Below are 15,176 nucleotides of genomic sequence, written 5' to 3'. Positions count from 1 at the left end.
ACCCATAGTAAAGTCCATGTATCTCAAGCATGTTAGGTGATGCATCATTCCACTTGTTCCCCAAATTAGGCTCAAAGGACAGTGACTGATAGTCTGGAGAGAAATAGAAATTGCAGTTCTTAGGCTGAACACACACAGTGACTGCAGCTATGAAAATAAATGGCAGTTTTCAGGTGTTTGTTGCACAAAATGAACTCCATCCATTTTAAGCAGTCTCAAAGGCCACAAAAGCAGAGCAACTGGAAACAAATATGAAGCCTGCACTAAAAATTATACCCCTGAAAGCTATTATAAAGCTATTTCCTAGCACAGCACGGCTACAGACAGGAAGGGGATCCAAATGCAGTCCAATCCATCTGCCCTGAACACGAAGACCCAAAGGCCACAAATGCTTTTTGCCTTAAAAGCAAAAACTACGCTCAGAAGCAACGTTTTATCATGTCAAGCTAACACAAATAATTTTGTGTTGCAATCACTAAATAAAGGCTCTCTGATCTGTCAAGATGTTTATACTTCATCCTTGTCTGTCTCTTGTCTCCTTGTCTTGCATGTCGTACGTGCAGTGTATATTCTGCATTGGGGGGAAATGGTAGCTATGCACAGTTTATTTAAAGTGGTATCTTCTTGTGTGTGTCGATACTGGTAAATTGGCAAATGAAGAGCAATAGCAGTCAAGTTCTTTTAATCCCTGTGAAGCACGTAGTGCGATCACTGAGCATGTCCTGCTGGGCTCAACGTCCTTGCAGATGAAGCACTAGAGTGAGGTCACCCGTAATACTTGACTTCTCAATAAGCGAGGATTGGTCAAATCGAACTTTTGAGAACTAATTATTCCATTGTGTCAGGCAGGTGGTTTAATTTGGGTCTAATGAAGTCCGTGATTACAAATAGCTTCCTTTGCCTCAGCTGTACCTTCCCTGGGCTTTACTCTGCTAATGCCTGCTACTTCCGTATTTATCGTACTGTATCTTGGCAGGAAATTACAGCAGCGTTGCTTGCATGTTCATGAGAAGCACCTCCACACAGAAGAGCAGTCAAAGGTTGATCCTCAGCTTCATCTTCAGGTGGTATTATTGCTTGTATTTCATAAAATAAAGTTCTGCTGTGCCAAAATCTACAATATAATGAAGTGAGCAAAACATATTTCCTCTTTGAAAAGTCTAATTTAGGTACCTGTGGAGTTCTTGTCTCCCAAATTTAAGAAGGATGAATTCAAACTGGCACAGGTACAGAAAAGGGCTACTAGGATGATCCGAGGAATGGAAAACCTGTCTTACGAAAGGAGACTCAAAGAGCTTGGCTTGTTTAGCCTCACCAAAAGAAGGCTGAGAGTAGATATGATTGCTATCTATAAATATATCAGAGGGATAAACACCATGGAGGGAGAAGAATTATTTAAGCTCAGTACCAATGTAGACACAAGAACAAATGGATATAAACTGGCCATCAGGAAGTTTAGACTTGAAATTAGATGAAGGTTTCTAACCATCAGAGGACTGAAGTTCTGGAACAGCCTTCCAAGGGAAGCAGTGGAAGCAAAAGACATATCTGGCTTCAAGATTAAGCTTGATGAGTTTATGGAGGGGATGGTATGATAGGATAGCCTAATTTTGGCAATTAATTGATGTTCGACTATTAGCGGTAGATATGCCCAATGGCCTGTGATGGGATGTTAGATGGAGTGGGATCTGAGTTACTATGGAGAATTCCTTCCTGCGTGTCTGGCTGGTGAGTCTTGCCCACATGCTCAGGGTTTAGCTGATCGCCATATTTGGGGTCGGGAAGCAATTTTCCTCCAGGGCAGATAGGCAGACGCCATGGGGGTTTTTCACCTTCCTCTGCAGCGTGGGGCACGGGTCACTTGCTGGAGGATTCTCTGCACTTTGAAGTCTTTTAACCAGGATTTGAGGACTTCAGTAGTTCAGGCATACGTTAGGGGTTTGTTACAGGAGTTGGTGGGTGAGATTCTGTGGCCTGTGTTGTGCAGGAGGTCGGACTAGACAATCATAATGGTCCCTTCTGACCTTAAAATCTATGATTCCATGACTCTTAGTTAGATATTGAGGAAACATTTCTGAGCAAATGAATTGGGCTCTGGGGCAGTTTACCTAAAAACATTCATTACTCACAGCAGTATATAAACTGTAAGTAAGACTCAGTTCATATTTTTTTTTCTTCAGTGCTTAGGTTTCACAGAGGCCTATTCAAGTAGGTTTAGAACATTTAGGCTATCAGGCCTGAATCTCCCCTCATTTAAACCAGTTTCACACTGGTATATCCCTGCCAACTTCACCAGAGTTACTCCAGCTATATCCCACTGTAAGTTAAAAGAGAATTATACTGTACCAAAAAAAAAAAAAACGAAGAAGAAAAGAAAGGGCATTTTCTCTTTTGCAGTGTCATAGGTCTCTCTGGGCTACTTTGTCACTTTATCTATCTAAGCACTTTATCCCTCACTCCACCCCTCACAATTATAGCATCTGAGTACCTTAATGAATTTAGCCTCTCAGAACCAAGAATAAACCCCAGATTTTCCAAATCCCAATCCAGTGCTTTAAGGCACAAGCCCACCTTTCCTAATTCTGTGTCTGCTTCATGGATGCAGCCCATGTTTTACATAAGGACTTGTCTACATGATGCAGTGAAACACTCTACAGGGATGTGATTTGTAGCGTGCTCTAACTGGCCCATGTAGACCCTGCTGGCACACACTAAAAGCTACTGAAAAGCACATGCCAGCAGGGTCTACAGGAGGCAGTTAGAGAGCTCTACAAATCACACCCCTGTAGAGCACTTTCCCGCACTGTGTTGACAAGCCCTAAGACTCTGCTTTATGAATGCAGCTCCTGTGGAGATTATTGATGGCAACTGCTAATAGGCTGTCCTCCCAAGAGAACATATTTACCATCAAGAAAAGCTATTCTGTCTGAGGACAGGAAAACACTGAATCTAAGTTGTAAGTCTGAACAACTCTATTTTTCCCCCACATCAACCTTTTTGGTCCCTCAACCTCCTAAATCCCTGTGTCTTTGTCATAATTTTGCATCTGACCATTTACTGGGACACTCTTATATGCATGTCAGAGCCCCTTTTTAATCAGCTGTGTGACTTGGACAGGGGCTCAAGCCAGGTACCTTGTATAGCAGTGAAGAGTGCTGTCTTGCTCTCTCAAGGCAACTGGGCCACTGCAAGTGTCATTATTTTTCATGGAAATGTTTTGCCCACTGCACTCCAACAACAGATATCATGATTAGAGATAGACTGAAAAGGAAGTGGGTCAGATTCTGATTTAATTTACACAGACATAATCTGGAAAAACTGTAAATCCTGAGACCACTGTAGTCAGTGGAGATACTCCAATTTTACACTGGTGTAACTGACATCAGAATTTGCCCCCAGCCTATAGGCTCAGATTTAGGAGCAAATCAAGATTTGAATGAAATGACTCCCAAAATCACAAGATGTTTTTGTGACATTTCAGCTACAAGTGGGCAGAAATCTCACGAGACCAGGTATTTTCATATGACTTCCACCATTTACTCATGGTATTTTGGCTGCATCTCAACCAGACAACAGGCCCCTTCCTCTCCTAGATCCAACACAGCACCAAAACAGATGGGGTGGGTTCTAGTCCAGGAATTTAAATCTGAGCCACATAATCTGCCTGAAACTGGAAGAGGTTCAAAATCATCAAAGTTTCTGATTTCGGCCCATCTCTAATTGTGGTCAGTATTTGCCTGAGTCTGGCTGCACAGAAAAGCAGCATGGCTTCCTGAAGAGTAGTGCTAGGTGAATGGCCCCTTGTTCGCCTAAAGCTAGGGTTGTATTCTGTCATGTTGAATACGTACAGGAGTTTTATTTAAAGCCGGTCCTGGGAAAGAAAAGATAAACCTTTCTTTGATTGCCTCACTTTTAGGCAGTGAGATTATTGTTGCCTCTTCCCCTTCCCAGATAGTAACCTATTATTCCTGATTACTGGGTGTTTTTTTCCTTCATTTGACTAGTATTTCTAATCATAGAATCACAGGACTGGAAGTGACCTCGAGAGGTCATCTAGTCCAGTCCCCTGCACTCATGGCAGGGCTAAGTATTATCTAGACCAGGGGCGGGCAAACTTTTGGGCCTGAGGACCACATCAGGTTTCCAAAATTGTATGGAGGGCCGGTTAGGGGAGTCTGTGCCTCCCCAAACAGCCAGGGGTGGCCCAGCCCCCACCCCCATCCAACCCCCCCTGCTTCTCGCCCCCTGACAGCCCCCCCGGGACTCCTGCCCCATCTAACCCCCCCGTTCCCTGTCCCCTGACCACCCCCAGACTCGCCACCCCTGACTGCCCCCTACCGCCCCATCCAACCCCTCCTCTCATTCCTGACTGCCCCCTGGAACCCCTGCCCCATCCAACCACCCCTTCTTCCTGTCCCCTGACTGCCCCAACCCCTATCCACACCCCCGACCACTCACCACCCCCTCGAACTCCCCTGCCCTCTATCCAACCCCCCGCCCCGTCTCCGCACTGCCTGGAGCACCGGTGGCTGGCAGCGCTACAGCCATGCCGCCCAGAGCACCGGGTCAGGCTCTGCAACTGCGGCGTGCTGAGGCTGCAGGGGAGGGGGGAACAGCAGGGGAGGGGCCGGGACTAGCCTCCCCTGCCAGGAGCTCAGGGGCAGGGAAGGAGGGTCCCGCAGGCCAGATGTGGCCCACGGACCGTAGTTTGCCCACCTCTGATCTAGACCATTCCTGACAGGTGTTTGTCTAACCTGCTCTTAAAAATCTCCCTAGGCAATTTTATCCAGTGTTTAAGCACCCTGACAGTTAGGAAGCTTTTCCTAATGTCCAACCTAAACCTTCCTTGCTGCAATTTAAGCCCATTGCTTCTTGTCCTAATCTTGGATTCACACCCAACTAACAGAATTTTGTCTGTTTCTACATCCTATATTTCCTTATGCAGACACAGATACGCTTTTCTTGATACCGTAAGACAGTATAAACACAATTGAAAATGCTTTCTATATTTCCTTGATACGCAACTCAAAATCCTTTCAATTAATATTTTAATTAGGAAATTCACTTACCATAAAAATCTCCTGCATTTTCATAAAATCATAAATACTTAGTCTGTTTTCAAGTTGTTCCACAACATTTTTCATTGCTGCAGTGTCTTCTGTTCTGTCTGAGGTCAGACACCCAGCACTGGGCTGGAAGTCGTTAAGTGAAAGATTTGTGTAGCTCATGCTTGATTCACTTTAACATCTTCTGGCACACTGGGGAGTACTTGGCTCAGAATTTGTCCTTTAAGAAGAAGAATTTTATTTATTTTTTTTAAAGTTTTTTTTGTAGAAATCCAATAGCTCAAATTCTGAGACAACGTACATCAAGATGGAAAAGGTCAATTTAAATAAAGCAATAAAAACATTTTTAACTCTTCACTTTTAATTTTATTTCTAACATACCAGACCATTAAAGATAGTCTCCAGCATTCTATCCGTAAAAGGTACGGTGTACCTGGCTTCCTTGGATTGTAACCAACTAATACTGAAAGCAAGTGTACAAACATTTCCATTTGATATCTGAATACGCATTAGAAAGTCAGCTATTGAAAATCCATTTTACTTACCTTGTCGTTAATATTGTGATAGTTAATGTTGTGATTATAACTCCATTATTTTTGCAGAACACTTTGGTAAGCTCTACAACTTTTTTTACTCTTGAATAAAGAGTTTAAACCAAAGGAATGTGCAGAGTCCTTTGCTTTCCTTATTCTTGGTGCTTACAAATGTTTCCTGGCAACGTATACAAAGCTAGCTAAGCTTCCCTCCCTTCTCTCCTCTGGTTATTGCTCAAAATGGAGGTGTTTGCATAAGAGGGCTATTTGCAAGCATGACTAGAAGTATAAAGGAATAGTATAGCTATAAAGGAATGGCAATGGCACCATTTAATCAAATACACTACAAAGCCCTCCTGTAAAAGCGACCTTTTTTACATACTACAAAATAAGATTTGTTTTAAGTGAACCAGCTTTTACGTCACAGTATACAGCAAACTTGGAGTCCGACCTTGCCAATCCTCATCGTGCCCACTGCCAGGCACAATCTTATTGATTTCAGTGAAGTTTCACCAGGTAATAAATGATGCAACTTGGCAAAAAGAGTGGGCAAGATTTGACCTTTTATCCTATGTTTGGGTTTAGATCATAATTATCTTACGGTAGTACTCGGAGACCCATATCAGGTTGGGATGCCTATGTGCAAGGTGCTGTATAAGCACAAAGGTAGACCAGGTTCCCCTGCCCTAAAGAGTATGCAGCCTATGGGTATGTCAAGGCTGCAAGCCCCCCCTTAGTCCTCCCCCCTCCCCCGCCAAAAAAAGAGGCAGCAAGTCTCAGAACCCAGGTCAGGGTTTTAGAGCCCAGGCTCCAGCCTGAGCCCAAATGTTTACACTGATATTTTTAGCCCCATAGTGTGAGCTCTGCACATGCAAATCAGTCGACCTCAGCTCTGAGACTTACTGCCAGGGGTCTACTTTATGAGGTCTCAACCCTGCCAATGCTTGTCCATGAATGGTAAGAAAAGTTTCTTGCATGCATATGTTTTGCAGGATTGGTGATGGAGCAGACAAGCAACATATGCAGGGTTGGGAAGAAGGAGAAAAACAAATATACACCATTTTATATGCCTTTTATATATGTGTGTATACACTTGCTTGTTTGTAATTACACTGACTTTTGCCAAGTGGGTGTTAGTCTAACTGTGTGTTTTCTTGCAGGCATCAGGCAGAAAACAGATCTTCAGAAGGGATTTGAAGGACAAAGTGGTAGGGCCCTTACTGATTAGTTCAGGGAGGGTGTTCCAGACATAGTGGCAGGGTTGAAGAAAGCACAAACATGGTTGTTGGAAGAGTGGAACTATATTTCTTTGAAATACCAATTATGAATAATTAAAAGGACATTTCCTTTCCTAGGACCTAAATCCCATAACTAGTCATTTAAAATGGAAAGAAATTTAAACATCTAATTTATTTTGCTATCTATAAATATATCAGAGGGATAAATACCACAGAGGGAGAAGAATTATTTAAGCTCAGTACCAATGTGGACACAAGAACAAATGGATATAAACTGGCCATCAGGAAGCTTAGACTTGAAATTAGATGAAGGTTTCTAACCATCAGAGGAGTGAAGTTCTGGAACAGCCTTTCAAGGGAAGCAGTGGAGGCAAAAGACATATCTGGCTTCAAGATTAAGCTCGATGAGTTTATGGAGGGGATGGTATGATAGGATAGCCTAATTTTGGCAATTAATTGATCTTCGACTATTAGCGGTAGATATGCCCAATGGCCTGTGATGGGATGTTAGATGGAGTGGGATCTGAGTTACTATGGAGAATTCCTTCCTGCGTGTCTGGCTGGTGAGTCTTGCCCACATGCTCAGGGTTTAGCTGATCGCCATATTTGGAGTCGGGAAGCAATTTTCCTCCAGGGCAGATTGGCAGAAGCCATGAGGGTTTCTCGCCTTCCTCTGCAGGGTGGGACATGGGTCACTTGCTGGAGGATTCTCTGCACCTTGAAGTCTTTAAACCAGGATTTGAGGACGTCAGTAGTTCAGACATAAGTTAGGGGTTTGTTACAGGAGTGGTGGGTGAGATTCTGTGGCCTGTGTTGTGCAGGATGTCAGACTAGACGATCATAATGGTCCCTTCTGACCTTAAAATCTATGATTCTATGATACTCTGTTTTGTGCAGAACTCGTAGCTGATTTATGTTACCTGAGAATCTGGTCTAGTGATGGAGCATTTGGGTTTATTAAAAATTGTCTTTGTTGGAACTAAACAAAACAATGGAACTATTCCCATTAGTTTTTGAGAAGATTATGCTCACCTAACTTAAGTTCGGGGTCAAATTTAACCTGGAAGTGTCCCTTTAAATCCTCATAGTACCCTCTTTCTTTCCTGTGGAGAGCATGGTAGCCAGATTACAGTCACCTTTGCTTGATCTCCGTGTACAGATGAGTCACATCATACACGCATTTAACGTATGGGAATTCAACTATACGTGCTCGGCAAAGAAAAATAACAAGATACCTGTAAATAGTGTGGGCGATTCCACCCACCATTCCACTCAATGAGCGTATGCCCTGGAGTGAGCGTGAGATGGGAGACGTGAATCTGCTGTTCCCTCAGTCGGTCTCAGTTCCCACATGCCTCTCATAGTGTGAGCATCTCGCCGCTCTGAGTGTGATTCTAGTGTTTAAAGATACATATTTTTCAGACAACATGGCCCCTAAACACAAGACAACTACTTCATTTGGTGCTCAACCGAAGAAACAGATCTGTTCCAACGCTGGAGGAAAAACTGGCTGTGTTGGACTTACTGAGAGACGGTATATCGATCTCGAACGTGGCGTGTAAATATGGCCTCAATGAATCTAGCATCCATGCCATCAAGATTTGAGAGAGAGAAATTCGTCAAGCCGTGGGATCAAGTGCTCCAATAACTGCTAAGGTGATGAGCAAGGTGCATGATAAGACTTTAGTGAAGACTGAAAAGGCATTAAACTTATGGCTGGAAGACATGAACCGTAAATGTGTGCCTAGCGATGGCAACACATTGCGAGAAAAGGCTCTTCACCTCTACGCGCTGTTCAAACCTCCCGCCGAAGAGGGACAGCCTTCTGACGAGAAGGAATTCAAAGCCAGCCAAGGTTGGCTTAACAGTTTTAGGAACCGCTTCAACCTCAAAAACGTGCAGACTACTGATGAAGCTGCATCTGCCAGTGAAGAATGATTTAATTTCTGAATACGATCCCTATGTGGAACGAAGCCTCAAAATCACACGTAGTATTACAGACGATTTGAGACCATATTAAGAAATGTTTGAGCAGCTTAAGAGACAACAGTGAAAGTTGCCGATCACCATGTTTTTCAAGGAAAAACAACCAGCAGCAGATGAGGCTACGCAATCAAGCTGAACCAGAGCCCACCACTTCGTCTGCGACTCGCTCTCCATCACCCAAGCTCTCCGTCACCTCTGTCTCCTGGATTGACATCAAGCTCTGATGACCCCCTGTAATTACCCCCCTGTAATTAAAAATACAGTACTGTAAAATTGTATTTTGCATATATACTCTTTATTATATACTGTACATTACTATATACATTATACATTTATACATATTACTGTACAGGGTTGTATACACAAAACCATGTACAGTATACTATACTTTATGGGCGATTTAAGGGATTTTCAAGGGTAATTTTGACTATACCCGATTTTAGCCTTTTGCGCTGACTTTAGAACCTAACCCTGTGTAAGATGCGACTCCACTGTATCTCCCAGGCATGGGGATTTCTTTAAGTCCCTTGTTGAGTTTATGGAAAAATAGCTATTACTTTTCTTTTCCTTCCAGCAATCATGTAAACCCTATCTTACCTTCTCTTCTATTTTGTGAGAATGTAGCTGGATTTATTTGCAACGCCTATTGTTTTACCTTTTCACTTTTGCCCCTACGTTTGGGCAAAGGATTCCACTATATTCTCTCTGCTCTGTCCAAGTAAAAATGTGAGATGTTAAAAAAGTAGGGTCCTGAAAACTCACCATCAGTGGGAGGTGCTCAGAAGCATCACACAGATGCTGTGGTTGGACGTGGAAGGGAGGTCTGCTCCTCCTACACCTCTTCTAATGGCCTATTTTGAAAGCAGCTTCTGCTAAGGAAAAGGGAATGAGAGGGAAAAGGATACAATATATCATAAATAAAAGCATGGCAGAACCTATAGATACAAACATGCAAGGCTTGATCGCTCCTTGAATTTCACTGGCAGAAGCCAGTTTGGAATCCCGTCACAGGGTAAATTGATCAAGAGAGCAAACCATCTGTAACCCCCTCTGCTGGAGAGAGTAATCATTGCCTACAGAGCCAGTAATCATTGCCTACAGGAAGGTCAGACCAGATTGATGGGGAACATTGATATGGTAGTTTGGGCCACTTCCTCGGAAGGGGCGCCTACAAAGATCCAAGCGGAGAGTAAATCTACCCTACCCTGCACAACACCTAGGGAAGGATAATGTCAGGCTGACCCCCCACTCCATCACAGCTGGGTTGGGGAGAAAAGGTTACTGCAGCAACCATCATCAGTTTGCACCCACAGAAATTAATCTAGACCTAACCTATCAAGGCCACTGTAATTCCACCTCCCTTAAAATTCCCTTTAAATTTTGTTTGCCCACTGCACTCCAACAACAGATGGCATGATTAGAGATAGACTGAAAAGGAAGTGGGTCAGATTCTGATTTAATTTACACAGACATGATCTGGAAAAACTGTAAATCCTGAGATCACTGTAGTCAGTGGAGATACTCCAATTTTACACTGGTGTAACTGACATCAGAATTTGCCCCCAGCCCACAGGTCTCAGTTAGATTTAGGAGCAAATCAAGATTTGAATGAAATGTCTCCCCAAAGTACCTATGTTGGTCCCAAGAAGGTTAGAGAGACAAGATGGGGGAGGTAATATATTTTATTGGACCAACTTCTGTTGGTGAAAGAGACAACCTCCCTCCATCCACACACCCCTAGTTGTCACCTACCCTCACACACTGGGACCCATATGGGACATCATTAAACAGTTAACAGTTGATGGGAACCATATATTCTGAAAAAAATCTTTCCCAAATCCCCTCTTCTGGACTTCAATACCCCCCTTCCCCAACCTCATCAAGCTCATCATCAGAAGCATCCTCCTCACTGACCAGGACCCACAACCCTGAAGAAGTATGGGCTGGATGAATGGACTTTAAGGTGGATAGAAAGCTGGCTAGATTGTTGGGCTCAAAAGGTAGTGATCAATGGCTCCATATCTAGTTGGCAGCCGGTATCAAGTGGAGTGCCCCAAGGGTCGGTTCTCGGGCTGGTTTTGTTCAATATCTTCATTAATGATCTGGAGGATGGTGTGGATTGCACCCTCAGCAAGTTTGCAGATGACACTAAACTGGGAGGAGAGGTAGATATGCTGGAGGGAAGGGATAGGATACAGAGGGGCCTGGACAAATTAGAGGATTGGGCCAAAAGAAATCTGATGAGGTTCAACAAGGACAAGTGCAGAGTCCTGCACTTAGGATGGAAGAATCCCATGCACCGCTACAGACAAAGGACCGAATGGCTAAGCAGCAGAAAAGGACCTAGGGGTTACAGTGGACAAAAAGCTGGATATGAGTCAACAGTGTGCCCTTGTTGCCAAGAAGACCAATGGCATTTGGGATGTATAAGTAGGGGCATTGCCAGCAGATCGAGGGACGTGATCGTTCCCCTCTATTCGACATTGGTGAGGCCTCATCTGGAGTTCTGTGTCCAGTTTTGGGCCCCACACTAAGAGAAGGATGTGAAAAAATTGGAAAGAGTCCAGCGGAGGGCAACAAAAATGATTAGGGGGCTGGAGCACATGACTTATGAGGAGAGGCTGAGGGAACTGGGATTGTTTAGTCTGCAGAAGAGAAGAATGAGGGGGGATTTGATAGCTGCTTTCAACTACCTGAAAGGGGGTTCCAAAGAGGATGGATCTAGACTGTTCTCAGTGGTAGCAGATGACAGAACGAGGAGTAATAGTCTCAAGTTGCAGTGGGGGAGGTTTAGGTTGGATAATAGGAAAAACTGTTTCACTAGGAGGGTGGTGAAGCACTGGAATGCATTACCTAGGGAGGTGGTGGAATCTCCTTCCGTACATGTTTTTAAGGTCAGGCTTGACAAAGCCCTGGCTGGGATGATTTAGTGGGGGATTGGTCCTGCTTTGAGCAGAGGGTTGGACTAGATGTTGAGGTCCCTTCCAACCCTGATATTCTATGATTCTATGAAACTCAAAATGGCACCAGACTCTGCCAGAACAGATGCAAAACCTGCAGACATCTCCACTGCTACATGATCAGTTCCACCCCCCACAACACACCTTTCAAGATCCCCGAGTCCTACACATGCCTATCATAAGTGGTGTACCTCATCCAGTGCACTAAATGCCCCATTAACAACTATGCTGCTGAAACCTGACCACCACTATACTCTCAAATGAACTCGCATAGAAAATAGATAAAAAACAAAAACATGTCACACATGGGCAAACACTTTTCACAATACTATCACTCCGTAGCTGACTTCTCAATCCTCGTCCTCAAAGGAAACCTGCAAAACATCTTCAGAAGACAAGCCTGGGAGCTTAAATTCATAACTTTGCCAGATACTAAAAATTATGGTCTTTATAAAGACACTAGATTTATGACTTATTACAACAATCTGTACCCATTAACTCCCCATTTTTGTCATATGACTCCAGGGTTGTTAACAAGCCACTTCACCTTAAAACACAAGTTAATTATTTATGCTAAACAATTTGTGCCACCTTGTATTCAGCTGACACAAAGTACTGTTCCCAGAAGTCTGTGTGGCTCAAAAACATGTCTCTTTCACCAACAGAAGGTGGCTCAATATTACCTACCCACCTCATCCCTTTAAAATTTGGTCATTTATATCCTTTTTCTAAGGTTTAGATTTGTGATCTGTTTCTGTCTAGCTGATTAAAAAAAAGTCAAAGGTTCATGAAGCTAAAATGGAAAGCAATGGCCTCATAAATCAAAGCCTTATTTTGACAATGTTCCTATGTGGAACATACATGTGCGATCATCCCTGTAAAATGAAAAACGTAGACAATTTCTTCCAGATAATTAAATACAAAAGGAGTATTTCCCCCAGATATGTAGGAAAAGGGTTACCAGATTTGCCCGTTACTTTGGGGTATGCTCATTTATTAGGGTTACTCTTGGGGGCGGTGGTAGAGGGGGCTCTGTAATTCTATCAATGTGCTGCTTGTGTCACTTTTGTTCTCATACGGAGCTCTACTTTTCCCTGCTGCAAGTTCTCTCCAAATGGAGCTCTCCTGGAGGACCTAGGTTCCCCAGGGCTGGGTTCTTCCAGCCCCAGAATCAGACAAACACACACATTAACAGAGAGCCTCTGAGAGGACTGGGTTAATCAGCACTCCCAAGCTGACCCCTTATACGTCCCTGGACTCAGCTGGCTGGGTCGAGCAGCATTTCCAAGCCGTCACCCTCATGTCCCAGGTTCAGCACATCTCTATTCCTACTTTCATGTTACAATTGTTCTGGTCATAACCCACTTGATGAGCAAACCTCACAGGACTTTTGGCCACTGCAGGGATCTTTAGTTTAGGTACGAGGAGTGTTTCTGCAGAGCAAACGAGAAAGCCAAAAAACACCCATGGGGTGGAGGGAGAGGGGGTTTGGGAGGAGAGAGAAAAGCAAGCAACCAGCTTAACCATGAAAGTTATTTATTGCTACGTAATTACCATAGAGCCAAACAAACAAAACAGTTATAAAATTAACTTAAATTTGATTATAAAAGTCAGGTTTAGAAAACTATAACTGATCACAGAAGTCAGGTCAGAAGACTATACCTACAGAGAGAGAGTGCTGGGTTCCCATCACTTTGTGAAGCTTGAATCGTTCGGGGGTCCCAGCGGTGGTGGTAGCTGAGGGTTTGGAGTGCTGGCTAGACAATATGAACTGATCATTCCTGGCTATAGGCGATGTTCCTTGGAGTGAGCACACAATGCAATTAGGGAGTTTCACTATTTTGGATAACTATAAAAAAAATTACTAGAATTGGTCTGATAACTACTGAGCTCGGTGTGTGCAGGTGTCGGTTCATTAACAACTGGAGCAGAGATCCCCCATCATGCAGGGCTTCCCTGCTTTTCTGATCCCAGAGTTCCATGCGGTTCTTGCCTTGGAATCTCTGTTCTCCATTCTGTATGCTAATGGAGATGCCTCCCCGTCCCATCTTCAATGCAAATGAGGCTAGGGGAGTTTCCTTAATCCTGTCACCCTTGTCCCAGGGGGTTTCAGTGCGTCTCCCACTGCGTTTTCATTGCTTTTTGTAAATCTTTCTTCTGACTGGTTTTAGTTCAAGCAGAGGCCAGAGGGTGGTGGGGGGGGAGAAGAGGTCTTCCGTGAGACAAACAGGCTCAGTACTGCGCCGTGGTTCCCCAAGAACACAGAACTGATAGGTAACAAAAGGTTTGAGAGAAAGATCACTGGAAAGCAGGATGCAGTTGAATGCCAGTCAAGATAACGGAGAAGGAGGGTAGGGGAGAAAGAGAAAGGGATGGGTAAAACAGGCTTTTTCATATCCATAGAAAATACTATTTATCTCATTCCAGGCAGACCCCCATATTCCATTGTTTTGGTAAATCAAAGTTTGTTTGGAGAGTTCATGCCTGCTGCTGTTACATCTCAGATGGAGGTAAACATCTCTGTTGAGCTTGACTACCACCACATTTACTCTCATTTTAAAATGAGTCGCTCACTTGTTTATAATGAACTTTGATTTAATATTCATTAAACTATTAGCTAAACATAAGTGAACTTCTACATTTTTACTTCATTCATATGCTAAGAAAAATATCAAAGCAAGTACCTTTCACAAGAAGTGGTGGTTCTTTGCCCCTTTACAATCCCAGATTTTCTAAATTTTGTTTAACATTGTTTACTGGACTGGTTTTCACATTTACTCTGTAATATCTTTGTTAAAACTCACATTCAGAGCGGATTGCTATAGGAAGACCTCTTCTGAAGTGCTTGAACTGCTATATTAGAAGACTGCAAAAAGTAAGCCTCTCAACAGTTACTCCAGGTTACTCTTATTTACATAGAAGCTGGGACAAGGAAGTTTTTATCAAATGTGATGATGTACTTTACAATCCCACTTCAAACATATAGGCTGATAACGCTGTTGTAACTGCGTAGCACATTTGGATAGGATGCAAAGGTACCTATAAAACCACTTTTATGATCCCCTAATCCTAAATTGGGTCTGTGCTAAAATAGCCCCCTCCAGAGCAAGTTAGAGCAACCCAGTGGTTGCTCTAATGTAAGCTACCTGCACCAAATGCTGGATACTGCAGCTAGGGATCATGATGTGCAGGGGATGGTCTACTCATGCCTCTTTTCCATCAACAAAAAGTAGTGAACCCAGAGCCATCACACTGCCTTTTTGCCATATGAGTATCTACCTACCTTGGGATGACCCTCCCGCAGCCAGCAACCAGTTTTAAGGATGCTTTACATCAACATGGCAAAAACTAGACAACACAGGGAGGATCTAAGCCACTTGTTGAGTTTGAGAT

General features: G+C 43.5%; 1 protein-coding gene across 5 annotated transcripts in view; it reads right to left on the bottom strand.

Annotated features, from left to right (window-relative positions):
* WDR49 (WD repeat domain 49) overlaps positions 1-5,790 on the bottom strand; it is a 72,173-nt gene extending 66,383 nt beyond the window's left edge. For 4 of the 5 annotated variants that reach the window (XM_043522815.1, XM_043522818.1, XM_043522817.1 and 1 more), the window contains exons 1-2: positions 5,612-5,790; positions 5,070-5,286 (exon numbers count right to left, since the gene is read on the bottom strand). In XM_043522815.1, coding sequence (XP_043378750.1) covers positions 5,070-5,228 — 159 coding nt within the window. In that variant the 5' untranslated portion in view covers positions 5,229-5,286; positions 5,612-5,790. Of the gene's footprint in view, positions 1-5,069; positions 5,484-5,611 lie in introns of those variants that run through there. The other variant, XM_043522816.1, reaches the window with a different exon arrangement.
* Between the last annotated feature and the right edge of the window lie 9,386 nt (positions 5,791-15,176).

This window comes from Chelonia mydas, chromosome 9, assembly GCF_015237465.2.
Source record: "Chelonia mydas isolate rCheMyd1 chromosome 9, rCheMyd1.pri.v2, whole genome shotgun sequence".
Lineage (NCBI taxonomy): Eukaryota > Metazoa > Chordata > Testudines > Cheloniidae > Chelonia > Chelonia mydas.
Note: the sequence above shows the minus strand (reverse complement) of the source record. Positions and strands in the feature narration are given on the sequence as shown.